Source organism: Petaurus breviceps, unplaced genomic scaffold, assembly GCF_028583685.1.
Source record: "Petaurus breviceps papuanus isolate PSGF00001 unplaced genomic scaffold, PetGlider_PUasm1.0 91133, whole genome shotgun sequence".
NCBI classification, from domain to species: domain Eukaryota; kingdom Metazoa; phylum Chordata; class Mammalia; order Diprotodontia; family Petauridae; genus Petaurus; species Petaurus breviceps.
In genome coordinates this window covers 60294795-60312974 of record NW_027187419.1, presented here as the reverse complement: position 1 = coordinate 60312974, position 18180 = coordinate 60294795, and the positions used below count along the sequence as shown (strand labels likewise).

General features: G+C 39.8%; 1 protein-coding gene across 3 annotated transcripts in view; it reads right to left on the bottom strand.

Annotated features, from left to right (window-relative positions):
• Positions 1-12969: 12969 nt before the first annotated feature.
• The window catches only part of WASF3 (WASP family member 3), a 187151-nt gene continuing 181940 nt past the window's right edge, over positions 12970-18180 (bottom strand). For all 3 annotated transcript variants that reach the window (XM_069079758.1, XM_069079761.1, XM_069079760.1), the window contains exon 10: positions 12970-16766. In XM_069079758.1, coding sequence (XP_068935859.1) covers positions 16609-16766 — 158 coding nt within the window. In that variant the 3' untranslated portion in view covers positions 12970-16608. The remainder of the gene's footprint in view (positions 16767-18180) is intronic.

Sequence of the window (18180 nt, the reverse complement as noted above, 5' to 3'; positions counted from 1 at the left end):
CACACACACACACACACACACACACACACACACACACACACACACACCATTTTCCATCATTGCCCCATAGAGTTCTGAGTAGGAGTTCTACTCAGGCAGCTGCTGAGGCCATTTCATTTTTATGTTTATAGTCCTGAACAGAGCCCCATCAGAATGGAAGATTTTGCCCTGGGGAAGGGTTCTTGAGATGGACTTCTCCTCCCAGAGTGGCCTGTTTTCCATGAGCTCCTCCTTGGGTATTTCCTTTTAAATAACATTGCCCTAATTCCCTCTGTTCAGCCTCCCGGATTTCCCCTTCTTTACTATACTTGGTTCATTTCCTAGGATTAGCTCTAAAGCAGCTTGCCAATAGATTGCTTTGCTTCACAGTTCTCCCAAATGTCCAGTGTACAAGCAAGTTCTTTTATTCATCTTTAAAGCAATCAAATCAGCCCCCCTTAGTAGCATCAGGCCCTGCAGCAATTTCCCAAAAGCCAGACTTTCTGACTTCTCCCAGGGCCTCTAGACTCCCACTAGACATTTAAAAATTGAAAACAACTTGGAAAACTGTGGTGGGATCAACCATGCCAAGTACCCTGCAGAGTTTTCCTTCTTAAACCCTTGTCTTTTGTTAGATTGCCCCCAACCCCCTCACTCTGCTTGTCCCTTGGGTGAACTTTGTATCTGGAAGTCCCCACCATGTACTCCAGGCTCCATACAAATGAAATTATTTTCTGTCCCCCAACAAACCTTGTGCTCTCCTTCCTCTGTCTCTTGGCTTCCACTGTTCCTTAATGACTGGAATGTCCTCTCTGCCCTCTCTTTGGCTGGATTCCCACTCATCCTTTAAAGTGTTGGGGACCTCTTCCAGGAAATTTTGCTTGATTTTATTGATAAAAAACAAATAACCCTTTTCCTTCTAGCCTTCACATAGCCCTTCAAATGCATTTCTTTATTATTGTGCATTGGGGTTATTTGTGTAATCTCAGTCAGCAAGTTAATAAGCATTTATTAACAGTCTACTTTGGGTCAAGCACACTATGCCGCACAGCACTGGGATGCAAAGCTGCCCTTGGGGAGCTCCCAATCTAATCATTATAATAATGGATAACACCTATTTAGTACTTGCTATGCGCCTAGCACTGTGCTGTTTTTCACAATTACCTCATTTGATCCTTTCAATAAAACTGGGAGGTAGGGGCTGTTGTTATCCCCATTTTACAACGGAGGAAGTAAGGTCACATAGCTAGAAAGTTTCTGAGGTCATATTTGAACTTGGATCTTCCTGACTCCAAGCTGAGCAGTCTGTCCACCACACCACCTGATGTCCTATTTCCCTTCTAGTCCTTAAACTTACAGAAGAGAAGGTAGCTGGATTATTCTTTCTCATCTAAACTTTGTGCTTCTTTCAAGGCCTAGCAGAGGACTTTGCTCATAGTAGGCACTTAATAAAAAAGGTATTTGCAAATGAGTTGGACTAGATGGTCATTGAGTTCCCTTCCATCTCTGAAATTCTGTGATAAATATTCTTAAATTAATTAAATTTACTTTTTGAAGGGCAGTTGGGGTTAAGTGACTTGCCCAAAGTCACACGACTAGTTTTTGTGTTAAGTGTCTGAGGCTGGATTTGAACTCAGGTTCAACCCCAGGGCCGGTGCTCTATTCACTGCACCACCTAGCCTCCCCAAATTAATTAAATTTAATGCTCCAGATTAGTCTTGGATCAGCAGATTTGGGGAATCTCTGCTTAACCTGTCTACAGTCTCCTTGATCACAGAATGTCCTCGTTTCTGGCTGCACTCTCTCGGAGTTCTCCTCAACGTCCCAGGAAGCTCATTATTGCTCTTACCTCATTATCTTGTAAGATCTCATCAGCCTTGGCACTCTACCCCATTATCACCCTCTGCTCCTCTGAATGGAGGATTGGGTCATGAACTCCCAACTCCATTTAAAGAGAAAGTTCAGCTTATACATCTCCTCATTTCTCATTTGACTATGATTTCTCCATCTCTAAGACCCCTTCTCTTTCCTTGCCCCCGGCCCTCACCACTCTTTACCTTCCTTTTGTGGTTTGTCTTTGCCCCTTTAAGATTTTAAACTCCTTAAGGGCATAGACTGTCTTTCTTTTTTTTCATTTTGTATCCTAAGAGCTTAGCACAGTGCCTGGCATAGGTGCTTAATAAATGTATATTGACTTGAAAATATGCACTTCTGGAATTATCCAACAAAAAAAAAGCTCCTCAGCTCCAGAAATGCTCTCTCTCTCTCTCCTCTCCCTTCTCCTGGGCATCTTCTGCAGAGCTGATGCCTTTATAGCAACTGGCAGTAACACTAGATTCAGAGAGAGAGAGAGAGAGACTTTTCCTGCCTTGCTGCACCTGGGCAGCAACAAGTCACAGAATTTAGAACTGAAAGTAATCTTGGAGAACACCTTGTCCTCATTTCACAGATGAGAAAACTGAGGCCTAAAGCCACAGAGATAGGAAAGGAACAGAATTGGGATCTGAATCCAGGTTTTCTGACCAAATCCAGGAATCATTCTTTGTCATCAACCACTCTCCAGACTGGATGTTTGTAATCCAGCCCATCACTCTGTTCTACAATTTCATTTTCAAAGCCTTCAGAGCAGAGCAGCGAGTGGACGATAAACAAGCGATAACCGCTCCACCAATTTCTGAGCCCTGTCCAGGGTGCCTCCTATATGCACAAGCCCACACATACCCCTCACAGAAAAATGTTCCAGGGAGCAAGAAGCAGCCATTCCAGAGGTTAGAGAGTTTGTCTGTGAAACTCCAACATGGACAATCACAGACATGCTCGAAGGCGGTCCTGACCATGTGGAGCATTCGATTAAAAGCAATCATTCTTAACCCCAGCCTCCATGAAGCAGAGCCCAGTGAGTATACAGCTGCCCTAAAAGGCCAGCAGAAACTTGGACATGAGAAGAATAATTCCCATTTATAAAGCACTCACAATTTATAAGCTCTGTGAAGTCAGTATGTAATATTTATCTTTCAGTTCCTGCCTAGAGGACAAATGCATGCTTTCCCTTATCTGTGGATGGCATTTTGGGGTGTGAAAGGAGGAGGGAGCAGTTATAGAATCAGAGATCTAGGGCAGGAATGGGGCCTTAGACTAGGTCAACTAATCCAACCCCATCCTTCTACAGATGAGGAAATTGAGGCCCTTTGAGGTTACATCAAGCAATCAAAAAACATTTATTAAACACCTATTTACTATGCACCAGGAACTACGCAAAGAGCTGAGAATAGAAAGGGGGGGAGGGTGAAGGAGAGGGATTAAATAAGCATTCATATATTGAGTGCCTACAGTGTTCCAAGCACTGTGCTAAGTGTTTTACAAATAATATCTCATTCAAAAGGCAAAAAAAGGCAATAGATAGACCCTACTTCCAAGGAACTCACAGTCTAATAGGGGAAACAGGTGAACAACTATGCGCAAAGAAAATATATACAGGATAAATTGGGGATAATCATTAGAAAGAAGGCACTAGAGTTAAGGAACATAGAGAAAGGCTTCTCTTAGGATAAGTGGCTTGGCCATGATCACACAGGTAGAAGGTAGCAGAGCCTGGAACTGAACCAACATGTTCTGATTCCTCTGACTTCAAGCACAATGGTTTTTGGATGGCGCCAAGATGCCTCTAATAATCATAACCTAGCAGGAACAGCTAGGTGGCATAGCTGATGGACCTCTGCCCCTAGAGTCTGGAAAACCCAAACTCAAATCTAACCTTAGATGTTTCCTAATTGTGTGACCCTAAACAAATTATGTAACCCCTGACTCGGTTTACCCAACTGTAAAATGGGGATCATAATATCACCTACCTCCCAGGGTTGTCATGAGAATATACCTGGCACATAGGAAATGCTATATTAATTTAGCTGTTATTATTATTATTATTATTATTATTATTATTACAGCAGTACTTGAAGATTATTTGGGCAGCTGTGTGAAGGCCGGATGGACGGGAAACAGGAAGCCTGGTTAGAAGTCTATTATAATAGTTGAAGCAGGTGGCAGTGGGAATGCAAAGGAGAAGAGATCAGCAATAACAGTAGATATGATAGGAAAGTCACAACCTGCAAGATTGTAATGGTGGCTTCTGAGGTTTGGGTAATTTTCAGGCATTTTCATGTCCCCTAAAGCTACAGTGGCAATCACTGCACCTGCTGCAATTGCCAGGGGGCCTATTCACTGTACTGTAGTTAACATTTACAAAGAGCTTTGAACAAGGAATATTCCACGGATGCTCACTCTCCTTATTACAGAGAGAAAGACATTTATGTTAACCTACTTTCAAAATTTCTTTCTTCCTGGTACCTGAAAGAATAACCAATGACTCCCGCCCTCCTTAAGAGAAGCTAACTATGAGCCCATGAAGCATCTGGCTGGGGGATCAGTAGGGCCTCAGCTCTTAACCTGGCTCAGAAAGTCTCACTGGCTTACCCTGAGAACGTCTTTAACCTCCCTGAGTCTCTATGAGGAAAATGGAAACTGTGCTCTCTGTCTATCTTACAGGGAGATTCTGAGAACACACTAAGCTTTAAATCAGGATTTCAGATCTGCTATTTTTTGGAAAAAAAAGTTGGGAAAAGTATATTTTATTAGTTGAATGGGGACTCAGGAGGGGTGGGCTAAAGAAAGAACACATTGCTTTTATTTTGTTTTATATTCTAACCCTAGTAATTATTATAGGAAAACAAATGAGGGCCTAGAGTCCATGTAAGCATTTCCCTGGAATGACCTGCTCCAAGCTGTCCCCAAAGGAGATCACACTTATGGGTTTCCATAGGAAAATCTGACTTCTTTCTCTAATTCTTCAGATTTAGGTTTTGTAAAAAGTAAGCAATCCCTTTTCTATTCACATAAAACACTAAGTGGGAGAGATGTCACAAGCTAAAAGCATTTAAAAATTTGTTTTAAATTCTGGAACCAAGTAAAAAGTATTTTTATTAAATGCCACTTCTTAATATGCCTGTACTGGGGAGAAATGAGAGCACCATTTCCACCATTGTTCTCTGTTCCCTTTTAACTGACTGAGGAAGGACTTAATGCAAAAAGGCAGAAAGCTGGATAAGGAGCCTAGGAAGAAAGGCAGGGAAGAGGGAAGATGGGCTACATTGTGGAAAGTAAAAGAATTCAGGAAAGGAATTATAGGCAGGTGGTTCCCAAGGTTTAATAGCAAGAATTTAGTCTGTATTTATTATGTTCAAGGCACTCTTAAGGCACTGGGAACATAAAGACTAAATGGAAAAGTCCTTGTTCTCAAGGGGTTTCTGTTCTATGGGAGGATCCAAGTTCATAGATTACTAATTATGTGCTCATTTGAAAAGAGAGAGAGGACTAATACCTCAGAGATCCTGGGATCACAGAGTCAGAGCTAAAAGGGATGTTAGAGGTCATCTAGCCTGACCCTTCTTTTTACAGATGAGGAAACTGAAACCCAGTAAAGGCTTCCTGGGACAGGTAGCACCTGCCTGTAGCTTTGAGGGAACCTAAGGATACTGAGAGAAAAAAGCAAAGAAGTAATGCACCTCAAACATGGTGGGAGACATGGACACATGAAAGGTGGAGACAGAATGCCAAGGGCAAGGAACAGTAACTATGCCAATAATGTAATATAGAACATGCTGTGATGTTGAAAAAGTTTAGAGACTTAATTTCTGGGTAATTTATTATTTTATTAGTAATTCTAGCATTTTATTAATAAAAAAAAGTCAGTGGCACTCTTGTATACCAAAGACAATCATGACAGCGGGACTATAGCATATATGCCCTTTGAAAAGTGGTTGTTCCAGAGGGTGGCAATCAACTCTGATTGGTTAACAATTAATGAGAGAATGAATATTACAATGAGAGATGGATTCACTCCACTGAGGGGCAGAGAGAGAAACATCTTGTCCCTCTTGGACAAAGACTATCTCTACAACCAGACCATTGCCAGCCTAGGGTAATCTAAACAAAGGATCTACCCCACCCAACCTTGAGTGGGCACAATGGTCAGGAATTCACCTTAGATAAGATTCCTTACAAAGTTGGGTCAGTTCTCACCAGGACTGAGGAGAAAGTTAGTGAAATCCTCAAAGAATGAGCCTTTGAAATGAGGACTTTGGCAAAAGGGAGAATTCTGGATCTCCTCAAATCATTGTTGGTCACTAATCATTTCTCTCAATGCAAAGGGCAGTAGGCTGAAATCAGTCTGAAAAGGGAGGCTGTAGATGGCTCAGGTCTCTAAATAAGGCCAAACTGAAGAGTTGGTATTTTATCTGGGAGTCAAAAGGAGTCTCTTAGGATCTCTGAGCAAGGTAGTAATGTAAGTCTATGCTTTTGGAGGCTCAGTAGATAGAACACTGGGTTTGGAGTCAGGAAGACTTGGGTTGGAATCTGGCCTCAGACATTGACTAGTTGTGTGACCATGGGCAAGTCACTTAATCTCTGTTTGCCTTAATCCACCAGAGAAGGAAATGGTGAACCACTACAGTATCTTTGCCAAGAAAACCCCATGGATGAACAGTATTGGCATATGATGGTCCATGGGGTAATAAAGAGTCAAACACTGCTGAATAACAATAATGCTTTTGGAGGATTTTTTTTGACAGCTGCATAATATGAAAAATGAAATGGAGGAAATGGAGTAGAAGACTACTTCTATAGACTGGTCAAGAGGTGATGAGGACCTGAATTAGGGCAGTGACCTTAAGTGAATAAAAGAGTATGGTATGACTAGATATGGGCAGTAAATGAGAGTGAAAAGTCAAGGACACAGATTTAAACCTGGAGGGATCTCAGAGGCCATCTAGTAGAACCCTTCTCATTTTTTACAGTTAAGGAAACTTAGACCAGGGAGTTTTACTTGCCCAAGGTAACGTAAACATTAAATGTAAGAGGCAGAATTTGAAATCAGGTTCTCAGACTTGTAAGGCTAACCAAGGTTGCTTATAAGGAGTAACTGGGATACTTTCAGAGTGGTTCCCTTTAGGAGAACTAGGGAAGTTTAGAGGAAGGGCAGGTTTAGAAAAGAAGTTAATGAATTCTGTTTGGGATGCATTGAGTTTGAAATGTCAGTGGGACATCCTGGTGGAATTGCTCTGAAGAAAGTTGGTGATATGGAACCCTAGCTCAAGAGCAAGATAAGGACTAGGCATTTAGTTTCAGGATCAATGTGCAAAGAAATCATAACCAAGCACCATGAAAATACTGGGTGTTGTAATGTAATGCCAAGGAAAGGCAACTTCCCAAGGTTCAGAATACCAGCATAGGTGCTCTCCATTTTATTCAGAGACAAATTAAGAACAGAGGGAATCAAAATATGACATCATTCAAAATACAGCATTTACTAAGTGTGATTAAATAATCTCCAAGTACTACCCCACCCCAGGACCTTCCATTCATTCAATCAATTACAAAGTCTCTGTTCTAAATACTACTCCACCCCTAGGCTGTACCTTCATTTAGTCCATCACAAAGCCCCTCTTCTCAAATGGAGATTAGTTTCCAAACATAAGTAAAGTACATTCATTTGTTCAACCATAGAACACAAAAAGGTCAAAAGTTCCCCACCCCTGGATCACAATTGAATCTACCTCAGAGTTACAAGTTTAAGCACAGCACTTAATATACCCAAATGGAGGTCTTTTCTTCATCTTGACACAGGCAAGTTCTCAGCAATCTTTGTTCCTGGGGAGACAAAGCTTAGCAAGGCCACAAGATACATTGCCAGTCTCTTCATTAATTCATCCTCTGTCTGCAGAACAGTCCTAGGACCCCTGAAAACATTAGCAAAACCCTCTCCCAGGATTTCTGTAAACATACAACAAGAAAATCCTTCTTCAGGGCTTCTGAACCAACAGCAAGGTTCCAAGACCCCTGCAACAACAGCACTGTCTTTCACCAGTGGACAAATCTGGCAAAAGAACATCAAAACAGACAGACAAAGTACCAGCAAAACAGCCATGTCTCCTCAGTCCTTGGCAGCTCCGGGGGCAGGTCTCAAAAGTCCAGGGCAATTCAAAGTGGCCACCAGCAATCCTCTCAGTCTCTCTCTGCCTCCACAAGGATGCTGCTTCCAAAAAGTTCTTCTGCCTCTCTCCTGTGTCTCTCCAAATCTACATCACCAGCTCCTCCCAGTTCAGGACTTTCTTTTCACGTCAACAAGTCCATCCCACAGGTGGGATTAACAAGCTCTGGGTTTTAACGCAATCAATTTGAAAACCAAGCCAATACAGGGGAATCTTTATACTCCATTACTATCACAGGTGTATAGAAAGGAAAGGTTAAGGACAAAACTTTAGGGGAGACCATGATCAGGGGCCAAAGGAGAAGCAATAGGAGAATCAAGAGAAAGCAGTGTAACAGAAGCCAAGGAGGAAGTAACCAGGAGGAAGGGGGTAATCATCAGTATCAAAAGCTGAAGATGGTCAAGAAAGGAGAAGAGACCTGAATCACTAGATAGCAACAAAGAGATTCCTGGTAATTCTTGTAATCCAAAATGCTAGGAGACCTGGGACAGCTTGAGTTAACCCTCACTTCTATCTCTACCCCATCATTGAAGGCTGCTGTGAGCTACAACACTGTGTGATGTCTGCTTGCCATAGCTTCTATCCATTTACTTTTGTTTCCAATCTGGGTGGTTCAGGGTAGAGACAGAAGTGAATAGCTGGGTTTTGAATAACTGGTCTCCTACTTAAATAATTTAAATCTTATGCTATTTCTGATATCAGACCCCCAAATCTAGTCTGAGTTGAAACTCATATACTTAAAAAAAAATAAGTTTCATTGTTAAATGGTTGAGATATTCAAGTAGACATTTCAAAATGACTTGAGAATTGATGCAGGAACTTAAGGCTGAAAATCTTATAATCCTGATTTCAAAATACAGAAGGTACATTTCAAGTGAGTGTCACACAGAAGGAAACATCCTCTAAGCCTAAATGCCAAGCTATACTTAGATTTTCGGGAAGTCTGAGGCTTTAAAATTCTGAATTGCTTGAATTCTATTTAAATTGCTTTTCAGGATAGAAAAGTCAAATCATTGCCTAGAATATTAAATGTTTTTAGATGTCACTTACATGGTAAGTATCATCTAGGATGTTTTAAAATTACTCTCAAGACTCAGAATTTCCTGTCTTTTTTTTCATGGTAATGCACCAACTTTCACTAATCATGATGATGTATTTGAAGCTAATTACCCAGTCATAAGTGCACTAGGTGAAGGCAGAGCAAGATTCTTAGATATATCATATATGCAAATGTGTGACACAGACAGCTATTATATTTTTTTCAAACAGATGGCCAGGTGACAGCTCTGTGAAAAAGGTGTACTTTGTAGGCAAATTTCTTCATAATCTAATTATCCATTGAGTTGAGTCTGCGGGCTACCCCACGCTATCAAATATGTTCTCAAAGTCTTAGGATACATTTCAATGTTGCAGTAACCAGACAAGCTCTGAACCTTTAATAAACAATAGGGTTAGGATGGCTTATTTTTAGAACATCATGCATGGGGAAGTCATCAGAAACCCTGGTCTGAAGGTCAGGAAGTCTCAGTTCTCTTGGCAGCTTCCTCTTTATTCCCAGGAACATGTCTGTATAGTTAGAAAGATCCATGAGCAACTGGTCATTCTTTCCAACTGAATATATTACATATGAAGATGGCACAGATAAGGAATTAGGTTAGCATTCAAACCCAGGTTAATAGGATTTAAAACCAAAAGGGAATCTAGAGGTCATGTAATCCAATCTCCACATTTTACACATGTGAAAAACGAAGACCAGAGAAGTTAAGACACTTGCTTAGGGTCACATAAGTAGTAAGTGGTAGAGTCAAGATTTGAATTCGGGTCTTCTCATTACAAATCATGTATTTGTTCCGTTAGAAGTGCAGTCATTGGCAGAATAAAGCAATTTGCTTAACTGAAGCCTTGTAGACTTCACAAAGTCATTCTCCAAAAAAAAAGACTGACCTCAATTCTCAATATTGTGCTGGAATCAAATACAGCTGCCTGCCACCAACATTTCCCAATGACCCATGGCCACCATCTTTGCACTAAAGGAACTTCTTCTGCTTACCAGTTTGCAGCTATTCCAGTTCTGGTTTTAATATTAGCCTCCTCTCGTTTTATCATTAGGGATAATATGTAGTTAAGATGCTCTGAACTCTTTGGGATGCTTGTTTTTGTCAACCTGATAAGACCTATGGGGGCAGCTAAATGGTACAGTGGCTAGAGCTCTGAGTCTGGAGTCAGCAAGGCCCAAGTTAAAATCCAGCCTCAGACATTAACTAGCTGTGTGACCCTGGACAAGTCACTTAACCCTGTTTGCCTCAGTTTCCTCATCTGTAAAAATGAGCTGCAGAAAGAAATGGGAAACCACTCTAGTATCTCTACCAAGAGAACCTCAGATGCGGTCATGAGTCTAACATGAATGAAAATGGCTGAACAACAAAACCCTGGGATTAACCCTAGGAGTTGGACACATAGGAGCTCATCTCTGATCCTCTTCCATTTAAGAATGGCACCCAGGGAAGTCTCATCATCATCACCTTCCCCCCCTCCCAACTCCACACACACAAACACGATCAATTCCAGAAACCCATCATTCTTCAGGATTAGATCAGCTCAGAAACTCCCATTTCCTCAGATCATTTCCCTCCCTGGCTGTATGACTTCATCATGCCCCCGAGCTGGGTAAACTCCCTTCTTCCCACTTCTTATTTTCTGAGTTGTCTTCCCCTCTAAACTATAATCCCTTAGAGGGCAGAGACTGTCTTAGGTCTTTCTTGGTATCTTAGCACAGTGCCTGGTACGTAAGAGGCACTTTAATAAATCTTTATTGACTGACTCTTAACTAACCAATAAATAGAATCTACACCAGGCTTTATCAGATGAGTAAAAATTATCCTGGAATCCTTGAAATTCACTGCTTACAACTTTGATGACTGTTCTATTCTGGAGTGACAAATCTTAGATGGGAGTTTGGTAGAAGGCTTTCCCTGTAACCACTGAAGATGTGTGTGTGTGTGTATACACACACATTCAGTTACGTAAATATATACATATGCACGGGTAGACTTACTTATGTGTATCTGAACTTAGCAGAAAGGCCTTCTTCCTAGTTGGCTTCTTTAGTACCACCCTCTCTTACCTCAACACAACTCCCCAGAGAATCAGTCAAATTGTGTTATTTGCATCTTATGTTCTCCTTTCTTTGTGCCTTTGTCCTGCCACCATCTTTACCTGCTAAAATCCTTCCCTTCAAGGCCCAACTCTGATGCCATATCTTCCTGAAAGCCTTCCCTGGTCTTCCTTGCTCAAAGTGATATACCTCTGTCCTATTTTAAATTCCTTATAGCACTTTACCTTTGTCTTTTGCCCATTATTAGATTGTAAGCTTCTTGAGGGTAGGTCCCATGACTTTCTTTTTAAATTTTATTTTATTCTGAACTTAAGGATAAAACAAGCATTTCTGTAACATAGAATAGAAAAACTGATGATTGTACATGAAACTGCAAATCTGTAATGTACAACTTGCTATTTCTTTCAAATATATAATAATGTAACTTTTTTTGCTTCCATTTCTCCCTCCCTCCCCCTTCAGATGGCTATCATTAGACACAGATATGTGTTTAATATACCTATGTATATATATTATATATGTAGATAGAAATAGATATAAAACACCATTCTATACATCTATTTATCAGTTCTCTCTTGGAAAGCAGATTTGCAAAGAGCATCTTCTTTCATGTCCTTTATAGTTACTTTGGGTATCTGTAATAGTCAAAATGACTTAGCTGTTCAAAGTTGGTCTTAAAACTATATTGTATACAAAGTTCTCCTTTCTGCTCATTTCACTTTCTGTACTCAGTGCCTAACAGTATCCTCAACAACTTTTGTTTTTGTTTTGTTGTAGTCATTTCAGTCATGTCCAGCTCTTTCATGACCCCATTTGCGGTTCTCTTGGCAGAGCTCCTGAAGTGGTTTGCCATTTCCTTCTCTAGTTCATTTTGTAGATGGGGAAACTAAGGCAACACGTGGTTAAGTGACTTGCCCAGGGTCACACAGGTAGTATCTGAAGTCAGATTTGAACTCAGGAAGAGGAGTCTTCCTGACTCCACACTCTATCCACTGAGCCACCAAGCAGCCCTCCACAAAGTAGGTGTTCAAAAAGTTTGTGTTGAATGTGAATACTTATAGTCTTCCTATGCCCTCCAAGGCTAAATTGAAACTCTTGACAGATTTTAGAGTTTCTCTATAACCTCTAATCTCTCTAATTTACATGAACTTTATTTCCCTCGACTCAACAGGTCCTCTTCTGCACTAGGCCTCACCGCCTCAGTGAATGTGACATGTTCCCTTTTGACTTTTAGGCTTTTACCCCAGCTTCTTCCCTTGCCTAAAATGACCCTTCCTTCTCCACACCCCTCCACCTACTAAACTATTGTTTATCTTTCTTCAAGGATAAACACAGATATTATGATAGAATGAAAAGTAGGCTGGAAATTAGATTCTGGGATCATAGTCTGCCTCTGCTGTTTCCTACCTGTGACCTTGGAGCAAATCACTTCGCCTCTATGAAGCTGTACCAGATGACCTCTAAGATACTTGCTAGCAGGGGCAGCTAGTGAATAGAGCACTGACCCTGGAGTCAGAAGGAGCTGAGTTCAAATTCAGCCTCAGACACTTGACACACTTACTAGCTGTGTGACCTTGGGCAAGTCACTTAACCTCAATTGCCTTGACTTCCCCCCTCAAAAAAAAATAAAAGAACCTTGCTAACTCGAAATCTTGTGACCTCTTCCATGAAGATTTCTGAAATTTGTTCATATACTCTAATATTTTTTAGAAATTTAAACATAACTCATTTAAACTATTATCTAGTAAAACAAAAGTTGAATTGTACTTTTCTCCTTACCAGTCATAGCAAACACACAGCTCTACTATAAAAAACAAAAGCCTAAAGGGTCAAAAGTGGAATTTTATTTGGATTTTTTTTACTTGTACATAATCTATATTAAGATATACAAACAGATAAAAATGGTCTAGTAAGAGTAAGTCTGTTTATACCACTTTAATTCAATTTACAATAATTGTGGCAAAATACTGAAAGGAGATGACAAAATACTCCAATTTTAAGGGAAAAAAATTATTGGCTACTCTGGTTTACATCCCACTAGTCGCTAATGGGTTACAATATACCACTTATTTTCAGTTTATCATTAACAATGGATGCAAATAAGTACAAAATTTTCACAACACATCAGTGAGGTGCTCATAAAAGTTTCTGGTGTTATAAATTCCACTTAAATAAAAAGTAGCTACTAGAATATTTCACTTAAAGTATGGGATTCTCTAGCATGATCTTTTCTTAGAAAATGATAATAACAATATGTGCCAAGCCTCCTATTCAAGGGTTGCCTAGGGATGATACTGCAAAGTCAGGTGCCTTCTTGCTACTTGACTTCTTTAACTAGGTATCTGTAGTGACTTTTCACACTCAGTTACATAATAATTTCATCCCTTCTGTCTAAAACTAATACTATCCAATATACAATTACAGCAGGTTAATGACTTTATAACAACTTAAGCAATTAAGGGCAAATCAAAAGTTAATGATTTGAGATACTGATTATAAACAATTTTTTGTCCAGTAACCCAAGTTACTATCTATTGCTTAACTTTGAAAAAGTTAAAATATTAGAAATAAAATTTATTTCTTATGAACTTCTTCTCCATGCCCTCCTTCTTTTTGATACTTTAATTTGGACAACGAAAATGAAAAATTCAAAAAACTTCCTTTTTTCATGTATTAGCACACAGTTGAGAAGGCAATTGGAATGAGATTTTAAAATAAATCTTATTTGTGGAGAAAATACCCCAATATAACCTAGCCTATAGGATTAAACCACCTAACTATCCTTTTAAAAGCAGCACAAACATCAGAGCAAAACCTTTTTTTAAATACTATAGTAACAAATTCAGAAGGATGAAAATAACTTGAGGATTATACTATAAGAAGACAGGTAATAATTAAGCGTGTGGATAATTATGGGGGGACCAATTTTAATTTTTTTCTAGTGATAAGATATAAATAGAACGAGGAGAAAAACCATGAATGGGCAGGGGGGTGGAGGAGGTATTGTAACGTGCTTCTTTCCTCCTGAGAACAGAAGGTTCTTAGGAAACAAGGAAGTTTTACCAAATAATAGGCCTAGAATTACATTGATTTCTTCTGGTACAAAGATTATAATCTTAATCAGATAAGAAAGATTCCCTCTCCCACCCCATCCCTCTAAAATGTCCCAGGAATTAATACAGCAGAAGAGACTTCAACAAAAGAGAATTTTAAAATTCATTAAGAAACAGCCAACTCTATTCAGGAGGAGGGCAGGGAAAGGAAATAATAAAAACTAAGAATCCTCACTTTTCAAAATAAACTCTAAGGATAGAAAGCCAAGGAATTAACATCGAGTCAAGTATTGTTAAGAAGACCCAAATGAACAGGTATAGGGGTCTACTAGAATCTTATAAAGGAGACAGACACCAGATTGCTCAGAGTCTGAACATTTGTGCTCATCAAACCCATTGGTCATCAAAACCAATGCAATGGCATTATGAGACTATGCCCATAGGCCTCAAAGTAAATATCTATCTATCTTCCTATCTATATCTATATGTACATATCTTAGGCCAGAGGGCTAATATCTCAAGTCTGAAAGATGATCAGATTCATTAATTAATGTTCCTGTTTACATTTCTACTGTGTACTTATATGTGTGCATGTGCATAATTCAGTCTCCTTCCATACATTTCAATTATCAGTAGCAGTCAAAAAACTTAAGAGTTCATTTTAAATGGTGTAAGCATTTTAGAGGCAGCATGAAATACTAGATAGAAAGATGGCCTTAGGGTCAGGAAGACCTGGGCTCGCCCCACTTCTGACACACACTGGTTCTGCAACCTCAGGAAAGTCACTAAGTGTCCCAAACAATTCTCGAAAGCCATAAATTGCAGAATAGTTGGCTGATCTAAATTGATAGAGGTAATTTCCTTAGCAGAAGTCCCCTATACTACTAAAAACACAGTTCTAGACTCCACAAAATATATATAGGGTTAGTCTGGTATGACACATTTTATATATACATAAGCATGTATATATACATATAGACACACATATGTGTATGTGTTGGTATATCTTAAAATTTTACAGTCTTTTTTAAAAAATATGAGCAGTGTGAGTCAGTAGTCTCACAAAATATAATCAGGGCATGGGAGACTAGCTTAGGTTAAATAAGTGGTTATTGGTCACCCAGAATTAAAAAACAGAAAATCTAATGTATGTTTTTCCAAAGGATCATTCCAGGGTGGAACATTGGCCTCGGTGGATCTTAACTGTAAACAAATATAAACAATAGCCTCGAGAGAAAAGTAAATGGGGTGATGGGGTGGGGAGTTGAGTGAGATGTTTTATCCATGAAGATGATCAAGAAAATTTAGTGAGGTAAATTCTGCTCTATGTGCCCAAAGCTAACCGCATTAGAAATTATGTGCTTCCAGGATACCAACAGTCTGGCTTCTATCTGTCTCTAGATAGAACCACTAAAAGTGGGAATATACTAATTGCAAGTTTTATATAAACTCTGGTTTCTTAGACCTGTTTTTTTGTGGTTCGTTCACTGAAAACTTAAGATTCTCAAATGATCATAGGCTATCTCTGAAGAGGTACCATTAATTAATCACTGTCAAAACTCAACAGACATCCATTGGCAACCCCGCAGCCCTCCAGGAAGAAATGTCCCCTCTTTCACAGCAGCATTACCAGCATCGAGGCCCTGGAGTCCTTTGTAAAGAGATAATGAACTGTATTTACTGAGTACCTAAAGGGTGAGGGAAAATCATTGTGGAATCCCTCCTAACAATGGGCCTTTGCAATTTTACAGTTCCTAGTGATTTTTGAGGATAGTCAAAGAGTATGTAAAGGAAATCGTGTTCTATGAGAAAACATTCAAGTTCACACACAGGCTACTAAACCCAAGAAATAAAGCACAGAAGCATGTTAAGAGATTTTGTTTGTGTTCACTTGGTAATTTTTCTCCCCTTGTGCCAAATTCAGAAGCATATACTAAGAGCAAAGCAATACAACGAATTGTCTGACTGATCTGAAGACAATCGCTCTGACACGAAGCTGTGAATTTTGCAACGATCTCACAACCAGGCAGTTTCACAAATAGAATTCAAGTCAGCAGAGTCATACTGAACAATGAATGTGAAATAAAACTCCTTCCCTGGCCAGGAGGGAAACAAAAGGCTCGCTCCATAACAGTGCAACAACAACAGCACATTTTCTTGTGTGAAGCATGTGATTTGCTATGTTTAGTGGCACTTAAGTATTACACAGTAAATACTGGAAAAAACAAACCCGGAATTTTTGGATGTGCAGAAAGCGTAATCACATTATTAATACAAAAGCTGCTAAGCTACGGTGTTATAATAGCATTACACAAGCACTGAGGCCACTACAAAATTTCAACACACTGCCTTGCTCATTGGCCACTGGTGTCATCAATTTCAATTAGCTGTCCCACGTGGTGCGCTGAGGAAGGGAGCCTCAGTCGGACCAGTCATTCTCATCAAACTCCGAGTCATCGTCAGAGTCGCTGTACTCCACCGCAATCCGTCTGGACAGGATCGTGGCCACATCATTTCCCACTGGCTCTCGTTTCGCTTCCTGTTCCCGTTGTTCTTGCACTTTTTTCAACTGAATTCCTGTAGGCAAAAGAGTTTAGAATGAACTCCCTTATCCTGACCCAAATGCAAAAATCAAAATCATTATTAGAGTAGTGATACCAGAATTGGGAGGGGAGGGAAAGCATTCTGAAAGGCTTTAAGGGAACTTAGTGTGGGCAACGCTAAAATTTTGTTACGGAGAAAAATGAATGAACATCCATCCATTAAATGATCAGAAGTTTCCCTTTCTAATAAAAGAAATGAGCTAAACTAGCAAGAATAACTTTTACACAATGGTATATTAGCATGTGTCCTTACAGTGGGTAGGTGGTTCAGTGGATAGAGTGCAGATCCTAGAATCAGGAAGACTCACTTTTGGGAGTTCATATTAGTCCTCAGACACTAACTAGCTGTGTGACCCTGGGGAAGTCACTTAACCATGCTTGCCTCAGTTTCCCCATCTGTAAAGTGAGCTAGAGAAAGAAATGGAAAACCACTCCAATATCTTTGCCAAGAAAACCCCAAATGGGATTATGGAAAGTCGGACACAACTGAACAACAACAAACCGTGTGTCCTTATGTACTACACTTTTTAAAAGAGAAGCAGTCAGATATGTTCTATCTAATTGCAATCTCTGATGAAGTGAAAATTTGTGAGAAAGCTCTGCCTATTTCAATCCTTCTTGGACACACTTCTCAAATGTATTCATCTACTTATCTGCCTTAATAAAGTGTGGCACATAAGAATGCTTCAGGGAGCAGTGGCTTCTTTGAAACAAGTATTCCCTCTGCCAGTCAGGACCGCAACTATTCAAAAATCAATAAACAAGCATTTATTAAAAGCCTGTTTTGTACTAGGAATAGTGCTACATGCTGGGATGCAAAGGGAAAACTAATGGAACCATCCCTGCCTTCAACTAGCTTACATTCTATCAGGAAAGACAACATGTACACGCACACGCACACACACAAACAAGTAAAGACAATTACCAAGTAATTCAGAGGAGGAGGAGGAAATCAGGAAAAGGGTTCATGTAAGAGGTAATATCTGAGTTGATAAATTAAGGATCATAGAAGACGGGGAAAAAATGGGAAGCTAAGCATGGGGATAGGAATTGGAATGTCATGTATGAGGAGCAGCGAAAAGGCCAGATAATCTGGCTGAACTAGGGAAGTAAAATGATGTAACTGACAGGTTGGAAACAGGTCATAAAAAGATTTAACTGCCAGAGGGAGGAGTTTGTATTTGATACTAGAAGCAATTAGGAGTCACTGAAGCTTACTGAGGAAAAGAGTGACAAAGTCATATCATGGCAAAGGTGTTATATTCCAATCCAGTGTTGATGGGTGTGAAAAAAAGTAAGCTATTCAAATAGATTAATGATGGATGGATGGAAGGAAGGAAAGAAGGAAGGAAGGAAGGAAGGAAGGAAGGAAGGAAGGAAGGAAGGAA